Source organism: Scyliorhinus canicula, chromosome 1 (assembly GCF_902713615.1).
Source record: "Scyliorhinus canicula chromosome 1, sScyCan1.1, whole genome shotgun sequence".
In the NCBI taxonomy this organism is placed as follows: Eukaryota; Metazoa; Chordata; class Chondrichthyes; order Carcharhiniformes; family Scyliorhinidae; genus Scyliorhinus; species Scyliorhinus canicula.
In genome coordinates this window covers 181,907,048-181,923,410 of record NC_052146.1, presented here as the reverse complement: position 1 = coordinate 181,923,410, position 16,363 = coordinate 181,907,048, and the positions used below count along the sequence as shown (strand labels likewise).

General features: G+C 46.1%; 1 protein-coding gene across 3 annotated transcripts in view; it reads left to right on the top strand.

Annotated features, from left to right (window-relative positions):
* Window positions 1–16,363, top strand: part of LOC119969718 (uncharacterized protein C6orf118-like) — a 66,967-nt gene that overhangs the window by 26,241 nt on the left and 24,363 nt on the right. For all 3 annotated transcript variants that reach the window (XM_038803722.1, XM_038803730.1, XM_038803738.1), the window contains exons 5-6: window positions 1,530–1,654; window positions 13,796–13,854. In XM_038803722.1, coding sequence (XP_038659650.1) covers window positions 1,530–1,654; window positions 13,796–13,854 — 184 coding nt within the window. The remainder of the gene's footprint in view (window positions 1–1,529; window positions 1,655–13,795; window positions 13,855–16,363) is intronic.

Below are 16,363 nucleotides of genomic sequence, written 5' to 3'. Positions count from 1 at the left end.
AGCCTTATCTACCTACCTACACTTTTTGCTCCCGTAATATCGATCAAACCTTAGCAGTTATGGTAGTGGACCAGCAAGCCGAGGTTGTGAGTTCAATTTTGTGTTAAAACCTGGAAACATCCCTTACAGCATTGCGGGAGCACCTTCACAGCACAATCTGCAATAAGAAGCCCCACCATCACCTTTACAGGACAACTAGGGATGGACGATAAATGCCAACCCCTGCCAACGATACCAACTTCACAGTTATTAATCTTTAATCCCATCATGTCAAGTGATGTATTGACTTCAACAAATCTGATCATTTGTGGGCTATCATCATAATAAATATTCTGAAAAAGGCTGAGCAGCTCTCCAATGCTACGAATCTGGGCAATATCAGAAGAATTCTGATCCTATGTATTTTGGTGAAATGTCAACAGAGTGCTTTAGTTCTGGAAACCTTTTCACCAGAAATGTTCTCAGAATGTTCCGACTGCACATGAAGAAGTGAAGTGTTCCTTTCATGTGGTGTCAGCCTTGGATGGGCTGGTAGCATTCTCACCACTAAGACCTCTGGTTGTAGGTTCAAGGCCCACTCCAGAGATCTGAACCACACACTCTAGGCAACTGTTCTGAAGGGTCGCTGTGCATTCAGAGATACTGCTTTCAGAGGCCCCGCCTCCCCTCTCAGATGGAATAAGGTACTATTCAAAGATGAACAGTGGAGTTCTGGTATTCTGACCAATATTTATCTCTTCCAACCAACACCGAACACAGATTACCTGGTTATTATCTCCTTGTGTCTGGGAGTTTTTGTGAAGACATTGGCTGCCATGTTTCCTATATTACAACAAGACTAGGGTAGCACGGTGGAGTCTTTGTTAGCGCTGCTGCCTCACGGCGCTAACAAAGATTCGATAGGTCCCAGGTTCGATAACGGCTCTGGGTCACTGTCCGTGTGGAGTTTGCACATTCTCCCCGTGTTTGCATGGGTTTTGCCCTCACAACCTAAACCTATGTGTAGGGTAGGTGGATTGGCCACGCTAAATTGCCCCTTAATTGGAAAAAATTAATTGGGTACTCTAAATTTTTTTTAAAATTACACCAAGACTGACTCTTAATCGCCAGTAAACTGCTTTGAAGCACCTGAGGTCAGGCTGTTTTTAAATGCAGTTCTTTCTTTTGTTGATTAATTAATTGCTGCTTGACAAATTGTACCTTCTTTGTAGCAAAAAGCTAAAATAATTAAATCTAATCTTGTTAATTTTGGACTCATTCTGAGTAACTGGTGCTTACAGTAGTCGAATTACCTAGTGTTATGTAAACCACGCAGAATATTTACCTTTCACTTGCTTTTCCCCTCCATTAGAGACGAGGACGAACTTTGGCGCTGTACCGTTATAATGGGGCAAAGATACAGTGACCTCTGATGTGACAGGGCAGCTACACTACTTTGTCGATTACTGTTGCTGATTAATATTTACACGTCGAGGTTTCCAAGAAGCTTGATGCTTTTTACATTTAGTTCCTTCTTCTAAATCCAACAGATGTTACAGGCGCAGCTCCGAGGTATGAATAGCAGGGCAGTGAAAACGCACCATGTGGAGGAGGCTCACCAAAAAATTTTAAATCTGGAACAGGAAGCAAAACTTGCTTTGCAGAGGAATGATGAGTATGTGCATGGCATGCTGATGCGAGTATTGCTTTAACTTTGGTGCTTTTATTCTGTAAAAACATTGGCCAGAATTTTCCCCACTAAAATAAAAATATTCATGCATCTGTATTATTTCTGGGGCCCAACCCTGCTCATGTCAGCAGTGCACATTTCAGTGTGACCTTTTGGAGGAGACCAATGTACAGTGTTTTGCTTTCAGACAGCACTAACCTTTATTCTGCCAATAACACCTACTCTGGACCAATGCTTTGTTCCTTTCACTATTACCATGTTACTTACTCAAAAAATTCTATTAAGTGAGTAAGACACTATTACCCCCACCCCCACCCCCAATAAAGCCATACTGGCTATCCCTGATTAATCAATGCCTTTCTAAGTGACCGTTTATCCTGTCTCCTGGAATTATTATTTTTAATGTTTTCCTGGAATTAATTTTTAATGTTTTTAATTAGGGTTTTTCTTTTTATACAAAACAAATATGAAAGTCAACATACACAGAAGCTATATACATCGGTTACAATTCACAATTTTACAGGTACCCAGCTTTGATTTGGCCTCCTGATCCATCTCTCCTTCTGCCCCAGGTCCCCCTCCCCTTCTTTCTATCTAGTGTGTCTTTGTTCGTTAGTTTATCAAACCTAGACCTATTGGGGTAGCGTAGTGCTACGTATGTTGCTTTGTGTTAATTTGCTTGTGTGGGGTATGGTTGGGTTCTGTGCCTCTTTGTTTCCTCCCTCCCTCCTTCTCTCCCTGCACCCCCACCCCCTTTCCGTTTATGTCTGCGGTTCTTCTGTGGATCCCCCTACCACCTGGCTCATTGGCTACTGGCGACAAATAGGTCTTGGAGCAGGTTGGTGAATGATCTTCATGTCTTGTGGAAGCCTTCTTCCGACCCCCAGATGGTGAATTTGATTTTCTCCATTTGGAGAAATTCTGACAGGTTGGACAGCCAGTCTGCAGCTTTGGTTGGTGCTGCCGATTGCCACAGGGTTCTTCAATGGCCGATTAAGGAGGCAAAGGCTAGGCCGTTGGCCCCCCTCCCTATAAAGAGTTCTGGCTGTTCTGATTCCCGAAGACTGCCACTTTCGGCTCCACCCTCATCCCCACAACCTTGGACATTGCCCCGACGTAGCCTCGAAGAAGCCTGTCGAGAACCTGGCAAGTCTGGGGTATGACCAGAACATGTGGTTGGCCGGGACTCCCTGGCATCATTGGCATTTATCCTCCAACACCGGGAAGAACCTGCTGATTCGGGTTCTGGTTAAGCGGGCTCTGTGTATCACTTTCAGCTGCATTAGGCTTTGCCTTGTGGAAGAGGAGATGGAGTTGACCCTGTGCCGTGCTTCGCTCCAGTGTCCTCTCACAATTTCAAACTCTAGGTCTTCCTCTCAGTTTTCTCTTGTCTCGTTCAGTGGAGAGCATGTCTTTCCCAGTAGTTGCCCATACAGGCCCCGCAGTTTCTCACCACAAGATGTCCGCATCCTGTAGATCCTCTAATAGTGATTATTGCGGCATCCATGGGTATGTCTTTGTTTCCCTACATAGGAAGTTTTTAATTTGCATGTATCTGAACTCATTTCCCCCGGTCAGTTGGAGCTTGTCAATTGCTCCAGTGTTATCAGTCTGTTGTCTGTGTAGAAGTCCCTAACTCTGTGTGTGTCCCACCACTGAACTGCTCCTATGACTATCTACTTCTGACGGTTTGGGGAAAGCTATCTCTTTCCACCAGGTTACCCAGCATTTGGGCCACATATTTCACCCCCCCCCCCCCCCCCCCCCCCCCCCGTCTCCACCTTTTGAAGGTGGCGTCCATTTTGGCTGGCGCGAACCTCTGGTTGTTGCAGATGGGGGCCTTGATGGACATTTTGGTTTGACTAAGTGCTGACTTAGATGGTTCCATGACCGGAGTGTGGCTATTACCATTGGACTCGTTGAGTGCTGAGTCGGTGGGGATGGGAGCACTGCCATGGCCAGGGACGGAGGGATGTTCCTGTGCAGGAACTCTCCTCCATCCTTACCCGTTGGGCTTCCGGTTCCTATATCCATCCCTTTACTCTTTCCACTGTTTCTTCCCAGTGGTAATATTGCAGGTTTAGAAGTGCCAGCCCTCCATGCTTCTCATCTTTGCAGGACTTTTTTTGGAGACCCTTGGGCTCCTCTCTTCCTCCCCCCCCCACACACATGCAAACAGCATCATCATTTTTCTACTGAGTTGAAAAAGGCCTTGGGGAAATTGATTGTTATGAATCTGAATAGGAAGAGGAACCACAAAGTGAGACAGTGTCCCACCTTTGCAGGTCCTTTTTAATTTCTCCACCAGGCTGGCCAGGTCCTACTTGTGTATCCGTGTCCAGTCATAGGCAATTTGGATCCCCAGGTAGCGGAATTTGTTTCAGGCCTGTTTAATTGGCATTTCCTCCAACTCTGCCCCTCTCCCTTGCTGGTTCACCGGGAAGATCTCACATCTGCTTAGCCAAACTCTTTCAAGAGTGCCATGATTCCCTCCATGCTGCTTTATGGGTTCACAACGTAGAGGAGCAGGTCATCTGCATAGAGCAAGACTCTGCTCTCTGTCTCCTTTCCAGATCCTTTTTCAATTCTTTGCCGCTCTGAGCGCGATCGCTAGTGGCTCACACATTGGGGCAAACAGCATCGGGGACAGTGGGCATTCCTGCCTTGTGCCTCTGTGCATCTGGAATTGCTAGAGCTAGTGGTGTGTCCGCACGCTTGCCATGGGAGCACTGTACAGGAGTTTCACCCAGGCGGTGAACTCTGTTCCAAGCCCAAACCGCTCCACTACCTCTATGAGGTACTTCCATTCGACTCTGTTGGAAGGCCTTTTCTGCGCCCAGGGAGATGATCACTTCTGGTGTTCTCTCCCTGGGTGGGGTTATTATTACGTTCAGCAAGCTCCTGATGTTCGCCGTTAGCTGCTAGCCTTAACAAAGCCTGTCTGGTCTTCTGCTACCACCTCTGGTACTCAGTTCTCCAGTCGCCTGGCTAGGATTTTGGCTAGTATTTTCATCGACATTAAGCAGTGAAATGTGTCTGTAGGACCAACATGCTGTTAGGCCTTTGTCCTTTTTGGGTATCAGCAAAATTGAGGCTTGTGCTAGAGTTGGCTGCCCCTCGGCAGCGAGTCCGTGAACATCTCCCGCAGGTGCGGGGCCAGTGCCATCGCAAATTTTTGTAGAAGTCTAAGGAATCCATCAGGTCCTGCTGTCTCCCCGCATTGAGTTGATGCTCTCCATGACTTCTCCCAGTTCTAATGGTGCTTCCAGCCCCCATTTCCTATCCTCCACCATAACTGGCATGTCCAATCCATCGAAGAACTGCTTCATCCCCAAGTCCCCTTCGGGGGGTGCTCGGAGGTGTACATCCTCCGGTAGAAGGCCTTGAATGCCTTGTTGACCTTTTCTGACTCTACTAGTTTGCCCCTGCTGTCTCTAATCTGTGCTATTTTCCCCGTGGCTGCCTGCTTTCTCAGCTGGTGAGCCAGCAGGCAGCTGGACTTTGTTTCCGTGCTCATACAGGGTCCCCAGTGTCTGGCACAGTTGGTGAACTGCTTTCCTCGTGGAGAGCAGGTCAAAGTCCATTTGTAGCTTTTTCCACTCCGCCAGGAACTCTAAGGTCGAGGCTGCAGAGTATCACCAGTCTACTTCCAGTATGGAGTCAACTGGCTCTTCCCTGACTTTTCGTGCTTTGTTGGCAAAAATTTCACCCCTAATCATAGCCTTCAATGCCTCCCAGAGCGTGGAGAGTGAGACCTCCCCGCTCAGATTGTTAGTAACATACTTATCTAATGCCGATGATATTTTCTTGCAGAAAGCATTATCGGCCAGGAGGGTCGTCTCCAACCTCCATGGAGGGGGCATTGGGCACAACCCGTCTCCAACCTCACATCCAAGTAGTGTGGAGCGTGGTCGTAGATTACGATCATGAGTATTCCGCTCTTACTATCTCTGGAAGCACCGATTTCCCCACTATAAAAAAAAGTCAATCTGGGTGTATACGTTATGTATCTGGGAGAAGAAGGAGAACTCCTCCCCTGAATGTGTGAACCTCCATGGGTCCACTGCCCCCATCTGTTCCATGAATATGCCAAATTCCTTTGTTGGATTAGAGGTTCTCCCTGTTTTGAGGTTCGACCTGTCTGTCCGTGGGTCCTGTACACTGGGCAGTTGACTATTCCAGGTGACTATTCTGATGGGGGTTTTTTGTTCCTCCCCTTCTGCGGGATCAACCATACTTACCTTGTGGATGCACTCCAGGGTTTCCCTTTGTTAGGGGGCCATCCAAAATGGCTCCGGTCACCGTACTCACCATGAGGATGGGCCCCTGTGCTCCTCAATTTCCCTGTGTCCAGGGGCCACCCAACATGGCCACCAACTGTGTGCAAGCCACGTGGATGCGCCCCTGCACTTCGTGGTATCCCTTTGCTCAGGAACCCCCTAAAGTGGCTGTTTGCGGTTCCATTGTGTTCCAAGTCACAAGTGGCTTGTTGTAGCCAGCCTAGAGCTCTTATCGTCCTTATCCCTATGTTTCCCCTATGATTCATTCCCACCTTCGCCCTGTTGAACTCCACCCGGTGCTGGGCCAGGTCTGCCCCAATGTCCTGTTATATCCTGATCTGGTGCCCTTCCCAGTTGCAGGTCCTTGTTTACCTGGCCAAACACAGGATTCTTTCCTGGTCCTGGTACTGGAGCATTTTGACAATTATCGCGCTCGGCTGCTTTCCGGGTTTCGGTCGGAGCGACCAGTGGGCTTTGTCTATTTCTGGTGGGTTGAGAAAGCTGTCCCTTCCCACCAGGTTTCCTAACATCGGAGCCACATAGTCCGTGGGGTTCCTGCCTTTGATTCCTTCTGGCAGGCCCACTATCCTTAAAGCCTGGCGCCGTGACCGTTGCTCTTGGTCTTCTGTTTTCCCTTTCAAACTTCCTTGCGTCGCGACCAATCTCTCTATTTCTGCCTCTATGGCGACGATCCATTCGCTCTGATCTGTTGAGGCTTTTTCTAGTTCCTTGATGGTGCTCTCCTGGGCCACCAATCGTCTCTCTGCCTTGTCCAGGGTCACCTGCATTGTGGTCCAGGGTCACTTGCATGGTGGCCAGTGCCTCCGTGACCGAGACTTGAATGTTGATCTCTTTCTCTTCCCTGGAGAAGAACTTCCTCCATCCACCCTCCAGTGAGGGGGAGCGATTTGCCTCGTGCGTCCACCGTCCCGACCACTTGTTTCTCCTGAATTCTGCTGCTTTTTGTCTCTTAATGGCCTTAATGAGCTACTGTTGCTTGGCATTATATCTTGTGCTGTTGTTAGATGGGGTGAGAGAATACTTTTTTTCCCTCTCAAAGCTATTTTGAATAAAAGAGACTAAGTTTGGATTCTTTTTAAAAAAATAAATTTAGAGTACCCAATTATTTTTTTCCAATTAAGGGGCAATTTAAGGTGGCCAATCCGCCTATCCTGCACATCTTTGGGTTGTGGGGGTGAAACCCACGCAGACACAGGGAGAATGTGCAAACTCCACATGGACAGTGACCCAGGGCCGGGGTTCGAACCCAGGTCCTCAGCGCTGTAGGCAGCAATGCTAACCACTGTGCCACTGTGCTGCCCTAAGTTTGGATTCTTAGGGGAAGAGCCACTTGATGTGCAACTACTCGGCTCATCCCCTTCACTGGAAGTTCATTTCCCGGAATTGTTTACAATAATTTGCCCAGCACCAAAGTTAAACTGACCGGTTTATAATTTTCTGGCCCATCCGTTGCACCCTTTTTCAGTAATGTTGCAACATTCTCCAATCTCCAATTTTCTGGCCCCTCTCCTGTATCTAGTAAAGATTGGAAAATGATCATCCATTATTTTCTCCCTGGCTTCTTTCCATAGCCTGGGATACAACCCACCGGCCCCTGTGATTTATCTACTTTCAAGGATGACAGACTCTCCAGTACTTCCTCTCCCACTATGCTTATGTTATCTAATATTTCACACTCCTCATTGACTAGAATGTCTGCATTATCCCTCTTTTTAGTGAAGAAGAAGACAAAGTATCCACTGAAAACCCTGCCCACATCTTCTGCACCAATCCACAAATTACCATGTGCATCTCTGATAGCCCTACCTTTTCTTAGGAGTTCTCTTGTTAAGACCATAAGATGTAGGAGCAGAAGTAGGCCATTCAGCCCATTATGTCTGCTCCGCCATTCAATGAGATCATGACTGATCTAATATGATAATCCTTAACTCCATTTTCCTGCTTTATCTCCATACCCCTTGATTCCCTTACTGATTAAAAATCTGTCTATCTCAGCCTTGAACATACTTCTCTACAACCCCCTGCAGTAAAGAATTCCAAAGATTTACTACCCTCTGAGAGAAGAATGCTCTTAATATATTGGTGAAACATCTTTTGCATCCTCTATGCTTTCCTAATTTCCATTTTTACATCACCCCTGTACTTTCTGTACTTCTCTAGGCTTTTGTATTTGTCATAAGCGTTCATTTTCTGTTTTATCTTGGGCTGCATGCTTCTGGATAACCAGAGGACTCTGGATTTGGCAGTACAATCCTTTTTCTTTGTGAGGACATAGAACATAGAACAGTACAGCACAGAACTCTCTGAGTAAAGAACCTACCTCGGATATCCCTCCTATATTTCATCTACACTGTACCCATGGATATTCACATTTGAATGCCTCCCACTCATTTGACACTGTTTTTCCTTATAATGGGTGCATCCAGTCTGCTCGTGACATCTTACCTCCCAGCTTTGTAAAATTGTCTTCCCCCAGTTTAGAATTCATCTCACTACTTTTCTAAATGCATTGGGCGCAATTCTCCGCTCCCCACGCGGCGTGGGAGAATCGCGGGAGGGCCCCCCGACAAAATTCACGCCCCCCTGGCACCCCCCGCGATTCTCCCACCACCCCCCCCCCCCCCCCCCCCCCCCCCCGGCTCGGAAGAATCGGCGCTCGCCATTTTTCACGGCGAACGGCGATTCTCCGACCCGGATGGGCCGAGCGGCCTGCCGTTCGCGACCGTTTCACGACGGCAGCAACCACACCTGGCCGTCGTGAAACGGGTGAGATATACCCGTTTGGAGCTTGTGGGGGGAGTACAGGGGAAAGAGCACCACGACTGTGCTCGGGAGGGGACAGACCTGAGATCAGTGCCCACCGATCGTCGGGCCGGCGTCTCAATCAGACGCACTATTCCCCCTCCGCTGCCCCGCAAGATCAAGCTGCCACGTCTTGCGGGGTGGCTGAGGGGAAAGACGGCCACTGCGCATGCGCGGGTTCGAGCTGTCAGCGTTGTGACATCAGCCGCGCATGCGCGGGTTGGAGCTGGCCAACCTACACATGCGCGGCTGACGTCATTAGGCGTGCCAGCCACGTCATTCTCGGCGCGACGCCCCCGCGGCCGAGATTTACGGAGCGCCGCTCCTAGCCCCGCCGGGAGGGAAGAATAAAGGGCGAGGAGCGGCCTCCGAGGCCGTCGTGAAACTCGGCCGAGTTCACGACGGCCCTCCCGATTTTTCCTGGGAGCGGGGAATTCCGCCCATTGTTTAAGACTTCCTTACTCAACTACCTTAATTGGCTTCCCACTGCTGCCTGTCGGGTTGCTGTTAGGGCTTCGATGCTGCCCCTGGTATAAGTACACAGAGGTGTAAACACTTCGGGAAGCCAGCCCAACATTTTTCTGTTTTTATTTTGGATCTCCAGCGCTCATAGTATTTTGTTTTTACGTTGGGCAGCACAGTAGCACAATTAGATGGCACTGTGGCTTCACAGAGCCAGGGTCCCAGGTTCGATTCCCTGCTGGTTCACTGTTTGTGCGGAGTCTGCACGTTCTCCCCGTGTCTGCGTGGGTTTCCTCTGGGTGCTCTGGTTTCCTCCCACAGTCCAAAGTCATGCAGGTTAGGTGGATTGGCCATGATAAATTGCCCTTAGTGACCAAAAAGGATAGATCGGGTTATTGGGTTATGGGGATAGGGTGGAAGTGAGGGCTTAAGTGGGTTGGTGCAGACTTGATGGGCCAAATAGCCTCCTTCTGCATTGTATGTTCTATGTCTATGTTTAGATAGACTAATGCCTGCTTTAGTCGAGGATAAAGGATGCCTCTTGTTTGTCCTTCTCCAAAATTATGCTGTAGAATGTTAACTAAACAGCCACCTGTCATATGTGAATCTTCACATTGAATGTCTGCAGGTAAATGATCCTGCAGGTTTAAGACCTGGCCCTAATCCTGTCCTAACCCAATATTTGCATCCACTTACGTGTTGCATAAAGATCAGAACTAGATTTTATTGCTAATGTCACTTTCCAGGGGTCTGGTATGCTGAGGGTAATTGTATTTATAATGCCATCCTGACTGAGATCAGCTAACTTTGCACAGGGCGAGAGATCAAGCATGGGGCTATCCTGGCATTTATGACTGCTTATCACTACGGGTAGTGAACTTATCCAGTAAGTTATTCGGAAAACTTTCATTAATGTATTGTTGAAGAAAACTAAAGTGGCCATATACAATTTTCAAGTGTAGTATTTGGTTTAATGCATTTTCAAGATTATCCTGTATTAGAACATAGAACATAGAACGATACAGCGCAGTACAGGCCCTTCGGCCCACGATGTTGCACCGACATAAATATGATAACAAAGGATACTTTTAGATTTAGATTTATTATCATGTGTACAAGGATACAGTGAAAAGTATTTTTTTGCATACAGTCCAGGCAGATCGTTCCATACAGGAAAACCATAGGATATACGATAAATACGCAATGTAAATACACAGACACTGGGTGAAGCATACGGAGTATAGTGCTACAAGAGTAGTGAAGATGCGTAGAGAGATCAGTTCAGTCCATAAGAGGGCCATTCAGGAGTCCAGTAACTGCGGGGAAGAAGCTGACGCACTAAGAGGATGTTCCTCTGCTGTTAGGTTGGAATGAAATGTAGTGTGGCTAATGGATATTTCCTCCTTCATACAATGTTCCCATTGGAGCCAATATCTGATGTCCTGATTCTGTAAAGTGACACTAATCTTCTAATTAATTTGCAGTCTCTAATCTCTTTGTACTTTACAGTTTGAACACATTACTTGCAGTGTAAATTAATGGAAATTATTTAACCTACTAATCTCAACTCCATTACCATATGAGGCGGTGTCTAGGTCAGTAGGCAAGTGTGCAATATGTTAAACTCTTTTTTTATAAAAAGAGAGACTTGCAAAACATTTGCAACCAAATTAGTATCTTTAATGCAGGATTTCTAGTTACTATTTCACCAGACTTTAATAGAATCAAAATTTCTCACTCAAGAGAAAAGCTGCAGTATGTCCACGTATAAAACACATGGAACATAAACACGTTTTGTCAAGAGTCTGACCTTGTGACTTGTTTGTAGTCATAGAAATGTAAGTTTAATTGGGAACATTATTCTCCTGAGTTGAGACGGTAAGTTTACATCTGATGGGGTTCAATATTATTCAAGGAATAAACACTCTTGCCTGAATTTTCAATTAGGTGCAGGGGTACATGTTGGCGCTTAAATGGCAGGCAGGACCTGATTCTGGCCGCCCCCCCCCCCCCCAATTCCTGCCGCCTCAATTTTCACTAGCACGGGGTAAGGGTGCGGGTAGCGAACCCAAACCTTGCAGTCTCAACCTTGCCAGCTCCATTGTGAAGATAAGCATCTCCTATCAACCCGCAAGTTTTATGCTATCAGGCCAGTTTTTTCATCAGTCGTAGTTCACAGCACTAAACAGCCACCTGTCATATGTGAATCTTCACATTGAATGTCTGCAGGTGAATGATCCTGCAGGTTTAAGACCTGGCCCTGATCCTGTCCTAACCCGATATTTGCATCCACTTATGTGTTGCATAAAGATCAGAACTAGATCACAGCTAGAGGAGCTGTGAACCATAGTTTGGATTCAGAAACCTTTTGAAAGGTAAGTTCTAACGGTCTTGCCCAAGCCCCTCAGTGCCAACACATCCCAATGCATCTTCCATTGCCCCTCATACCTCCATGACAACTCATGCCAACCATCCAATCCCCCTTAGCCCCTCATATCATCCTTGGGGGGCCCCCACCATGCCCATTAACCTAATATATATTATGTACAGAACCAATGAATCATATGGTAATATTGGCATGTGTGGAACTGCTCTGAAAGAACAAACACCCATCCACAAATTTCCTTTTGAAACAGTCTGTTGTTCCTACAACTCTAGAAGACATCTAATTAAAGTATCAAGTTCAGAGGCTTCAAACATTTCACCGCCCCTGATCTTGGATAATAGACATTGACAAAAGAGGTCCCAGAAAAAACAATTTATTATAACCACTTAAAGATGTCAAACATGCAATGTTAACAATTCTCTCCAGCTATCCGAACCCCCTGCTGAGAATTTTTTTTAATGAATCTGGGCTCTCGGCCAAGCATACATAAGGACAGATCGAAGAACTCTTTCAATGGAACTGGATGGGGGAAGTGTGAGTTGGCATAGAGGCCGCATAGAACATAGAACATAGAACAGTACAGCACAGAACAGGCCCTTCAGCCCTCGATGTTGTGCCGAGCAATGATCACCCCACTTAAACCCACGTAACCCGTATACCCGTAACCCAACAATCCCCCCATTAACCTTACACTACGGGCAATTTTAGCATGGCCAATCCACCTAACCCGCACATCTTTGGACTGTGGGAGGAAACCGGAGCACCCGGAGAAAACCCACGCACACACGGGGAGGATGTGCAGACTCCACACAGACAGTGACCCAGCCGGGAATCGAACCTGGGACCCTGGAGCTATGAAGCATTGATGCTAACCACCATGCTACCGTGAGGCATGGGGAGTGTTTGAGGTTGGGGCAGGGATTGTGAGGGGTGAGGACTGGAGTGCCTAACAGCCTTCAATACAACTGGGACTTAGGATACATGCTGGTAAACTGAGGTCAGCCTTCTAGCTGACCCATCTCGACACCCATACTTCTTATGCAGTCTGATGCAAACTGCACTGTGAACGTGATCCCTGTGTAAAAAGACAAAAATGCCTTGTTAAGTTACACATGGGTCAGTGTGCAGCCCAGAGGAACATTTAGCTCTCCATTTCCTTGAAATCCGAGTGTAATAATTTCAGCATCTATTATTAAAGAAAACAACTTCCTAAATACCAATCTTGTTTCATGACCAAATCCACGTTTAGGCTTCACATTTTGTGACAAAATTAGAACTGCTGCTTCCTTTGTCTAATTTTGTGCAGTGGCATGGCCAGTGGAGTTGGGAAATCTGAAGGTATCAAGTTCTATGTCTATAGAATCTTTGCTAATAAGTCCTTTAATTAACCTGACAGAGTTTCTAAAGCTTTTTCTTTCAAATCTAGTGTATCTTCATTTTCAGCACAAAGAATACCTTTCGAATAATAAGTTGTATCAAATATTTGTCATCTCATCCAGCTCTCTCATCTCTCCCGTCAATTCCTATCCATCCCTCACAGAGTAATATTAGAACATAGAACAGAACAGGCCCTTCGGCCCTCAATGTTGTGCCGAGCCATGATCACCCTATTGTTTTTATTTTTCACTAATACCACCACCAGCCCACTACTGCCCCCGTCAACCATTGGCAGACACATATCCATCTCACGCTCGATTCCTTTGCACACCCTACATATCTCCGCGTGTGTCAGATACTGCTCACCAACAGACCTGCCCATTAAACTGACCAGTCAAAACAGCCTAGACAGACAAAACGTTGTGTTTCATGAGCTACTACCTATTAGATTGGAAAAGAGTCATCCAGACTCGAAACGTTAGCTCCCTTCTCTCTCCACAGATGCTGACAGACCTGCTGACATGTCCAGTATTTTCTGCTTTTGTATCAGATTGAAATGCGTTGAATGCCATCACTCTCATTTCCCAGCTGTTGGTTAATAACTATTCAGCACGTAGCCACCATTTACCAGCTGAGGTCATTTAGGTTGATGGACAGTTCAGAGGTCCAGTGATGTAGAGATGGTTGGTATGGAACATGGTGGGAGCAATGTGGGTTTATAAAAGGTAAAATTACATCTCATGTTGTTTCTCTAGTTCAATGTAGCCCTCGTGCCTGCTAAACGTATTTCTTGTTTAGGTTAAGGAATGAACTTGAGATTGAACTTTCCAAAGCTGAGCCCCTATCTAAGCAGCAAGGTAAGTTTTGCCTCAGAGTTAGTTGTTTAAGTAGTGTTGCCAACCCTAGGTTGACCTGAAACCAATAACCTGGAAATATAAAAGGATCCAGTTATATGGACCTGCATTTGGAATTCCAAAAATCTATTCTATAATTTGGGGAATTGTTTTGATTGAAAATTTATTTTTAAAAAAAATTGGATCACATTCTTTATTTTTCATTAACTTAAGAGATATTCAGTAATTTAGATTGCCATGACATTAACTTAATGGGGATCATTTTAGATTTAGCTGATAGTGTAAACCAGCATTGTCGCCTGTTGCACACTCTACTGATTTTAATTTTTATTGAAGTCAAAATGAAACTTGAGATCCGATATCACCTGTTGTACCCTATGGCCAAAGTCAAAATGACCTCCATTGTGTGTTCTTTTGAAATCTTGATGTGAAAAGGTTCTACTTGAATACAAGTATTCACCCGCCATCTGAACCGTGATTATTTTTCCAATTTTAGTGTATGTTTAAGTTTTCTTTGTTATTATAAATAAAACTATTAATTATCAAAACTGCAATTATTCAAAACCACCAATAGCTTGGAAGGCGTTTTTGTAAACTTGGCAATCTCACTCAGGTAAAACATAGGATGAATGGAGGGAGGTGGTGTTATTTATACTTACAGCTGTGGGAGGGAGATGCTCTTCATATCATAGCATCCCTACAGTGCAGAAGGAGACCATTTGGCCCATTGAGTCGACACCGTCCCTCCAAAAATGCATCTTACCTAGGTCCACTCACCTGCCCTATCCCTGTAATTCCATAACCCCACCAAACCTTTGGAAGCTAAAGAACAATTTAGAAGGCAAATTTACCTAACCTGTGCATTTGTGAACTATGGGAGGAAACCGGAGCACCTGCGAGAAACCCATGTAGACACTGGGAAACTGTGCAAACTCCACACAGTCACCCAAGATTGGAATTGAACCTAGATTTAAAGTTGAAAGTAAAATATAAGTCAAATAGTTTGGCTTCACAGCACCACTGAAACCTGTGTTACGAGGCTGAAGTTGCCAAGATTTGAATATGTATGACATTTGGCTTGGACAACGTGGCACATCATTCGATAAAAAAATACCTGCACAGATGATGATGATGCCTTTAAATCTGTGGGACTGCTGTATGAAGCATTGTGAAAACAGGGCTGGTCTTTGGAAGAAAAGTGGTCTGATTGCTCTCAAAGTTTTGTTGGGGAATCTTGTGACACAGGATGCTAACTGAAGAACTTAGGTTTGTGCAGCTGGTAGCTGACAGCTTTTACAAATAGTTGAGATACGTGAGTGATGGATAGTGCTGCATGGTTGCCAATGAGGGTTGAAATATGCAATTTTGGCAAGCTGAGGTGGTGCCAAAACATCCAAATGTGCGCTACCTTCATCTTAATAGGTCTGTTGAAACAAATGATTGAAAGGAGTAGGGCACTTTTGCACAAAAAGAAAAGATTACATAAGCTTGACCATGGGCTAATGGTCTATGTGTCTGGACATTGTCTTTGAAAATGGTGGGTGACAGAGAATAAGCAAGGCAAGAATTAGAGAGCAAAAAACAAACATAGAGATTTGTTAGTTGTCTTTTCACCCCGAGTTTCATTGTATATCAATTCTGACTAGATAGAGGTAGTTTACTCCTAGATATATGTGTTTTTAAAAAAAATAAACTGAAGCACAGTCATTACCCAAATTCTTCATTTAACAGATTGTCACCACCCTTTGAGAGTGTACATGGTAGGTTTGCTTTGTGGAATGCACCTGGATTGCAGAACTCTTCTGAAACTGTCCTTTTGGCTTTAGCAGTGAGCCTATCGGTCTTGAATACCGTTGGTTCAAAATCTCAAATCTATTTTTGAAATATCACCGGGCGGATTCTCCGTTTGCTGACGCCGTTTGGGCAGAGAATAGGTTCTGACGCCAAAATCGCAGTGAGCGCCGATATGACGGCAAATCTCGATTCTCCATCCTCTTGACAATGACGCCAAAGCATACGGGAACGCATGTACAGTAAACACCATTTACATATCATTAGCAAGCCTGGCCTGGTATTCTCCGAGGCCTCCGCGATTCACCTCCTCCAATGGGCCGAATTCTTGATGGCGCAGTTCACTTGTGCTTTCAAAAATCATGAAACCGGCGTGGTGGCTGATGAAGGAAGAGAGGGGAGATAGGACACGGAGAGAGGAGCGACTGCGGGCTGGACACTGGCCAGGATGGCAGAGATGGGCTGGGGGTGTCTCTGCCAGGGCTGTGGAAGGGGGGAGGGGGAGGGAGGGAACAGGTCGAGTGGCTAGGGTGACCCCCACGGGACTGGGGCAGTGCCCAGGCATGGACTGCCATTACCGCGGCCATCTGCTTTAGCTCAATGGGCTAGACAGCTGGTTTGTGATGCAGAGCAAGGCCAGAAACCCATACCAGCTGAGAATTCTGAATTCTCCATCTGTGTACCCAAACAAGTGCCAGAAGGTGGCGACTGTAAATGCATT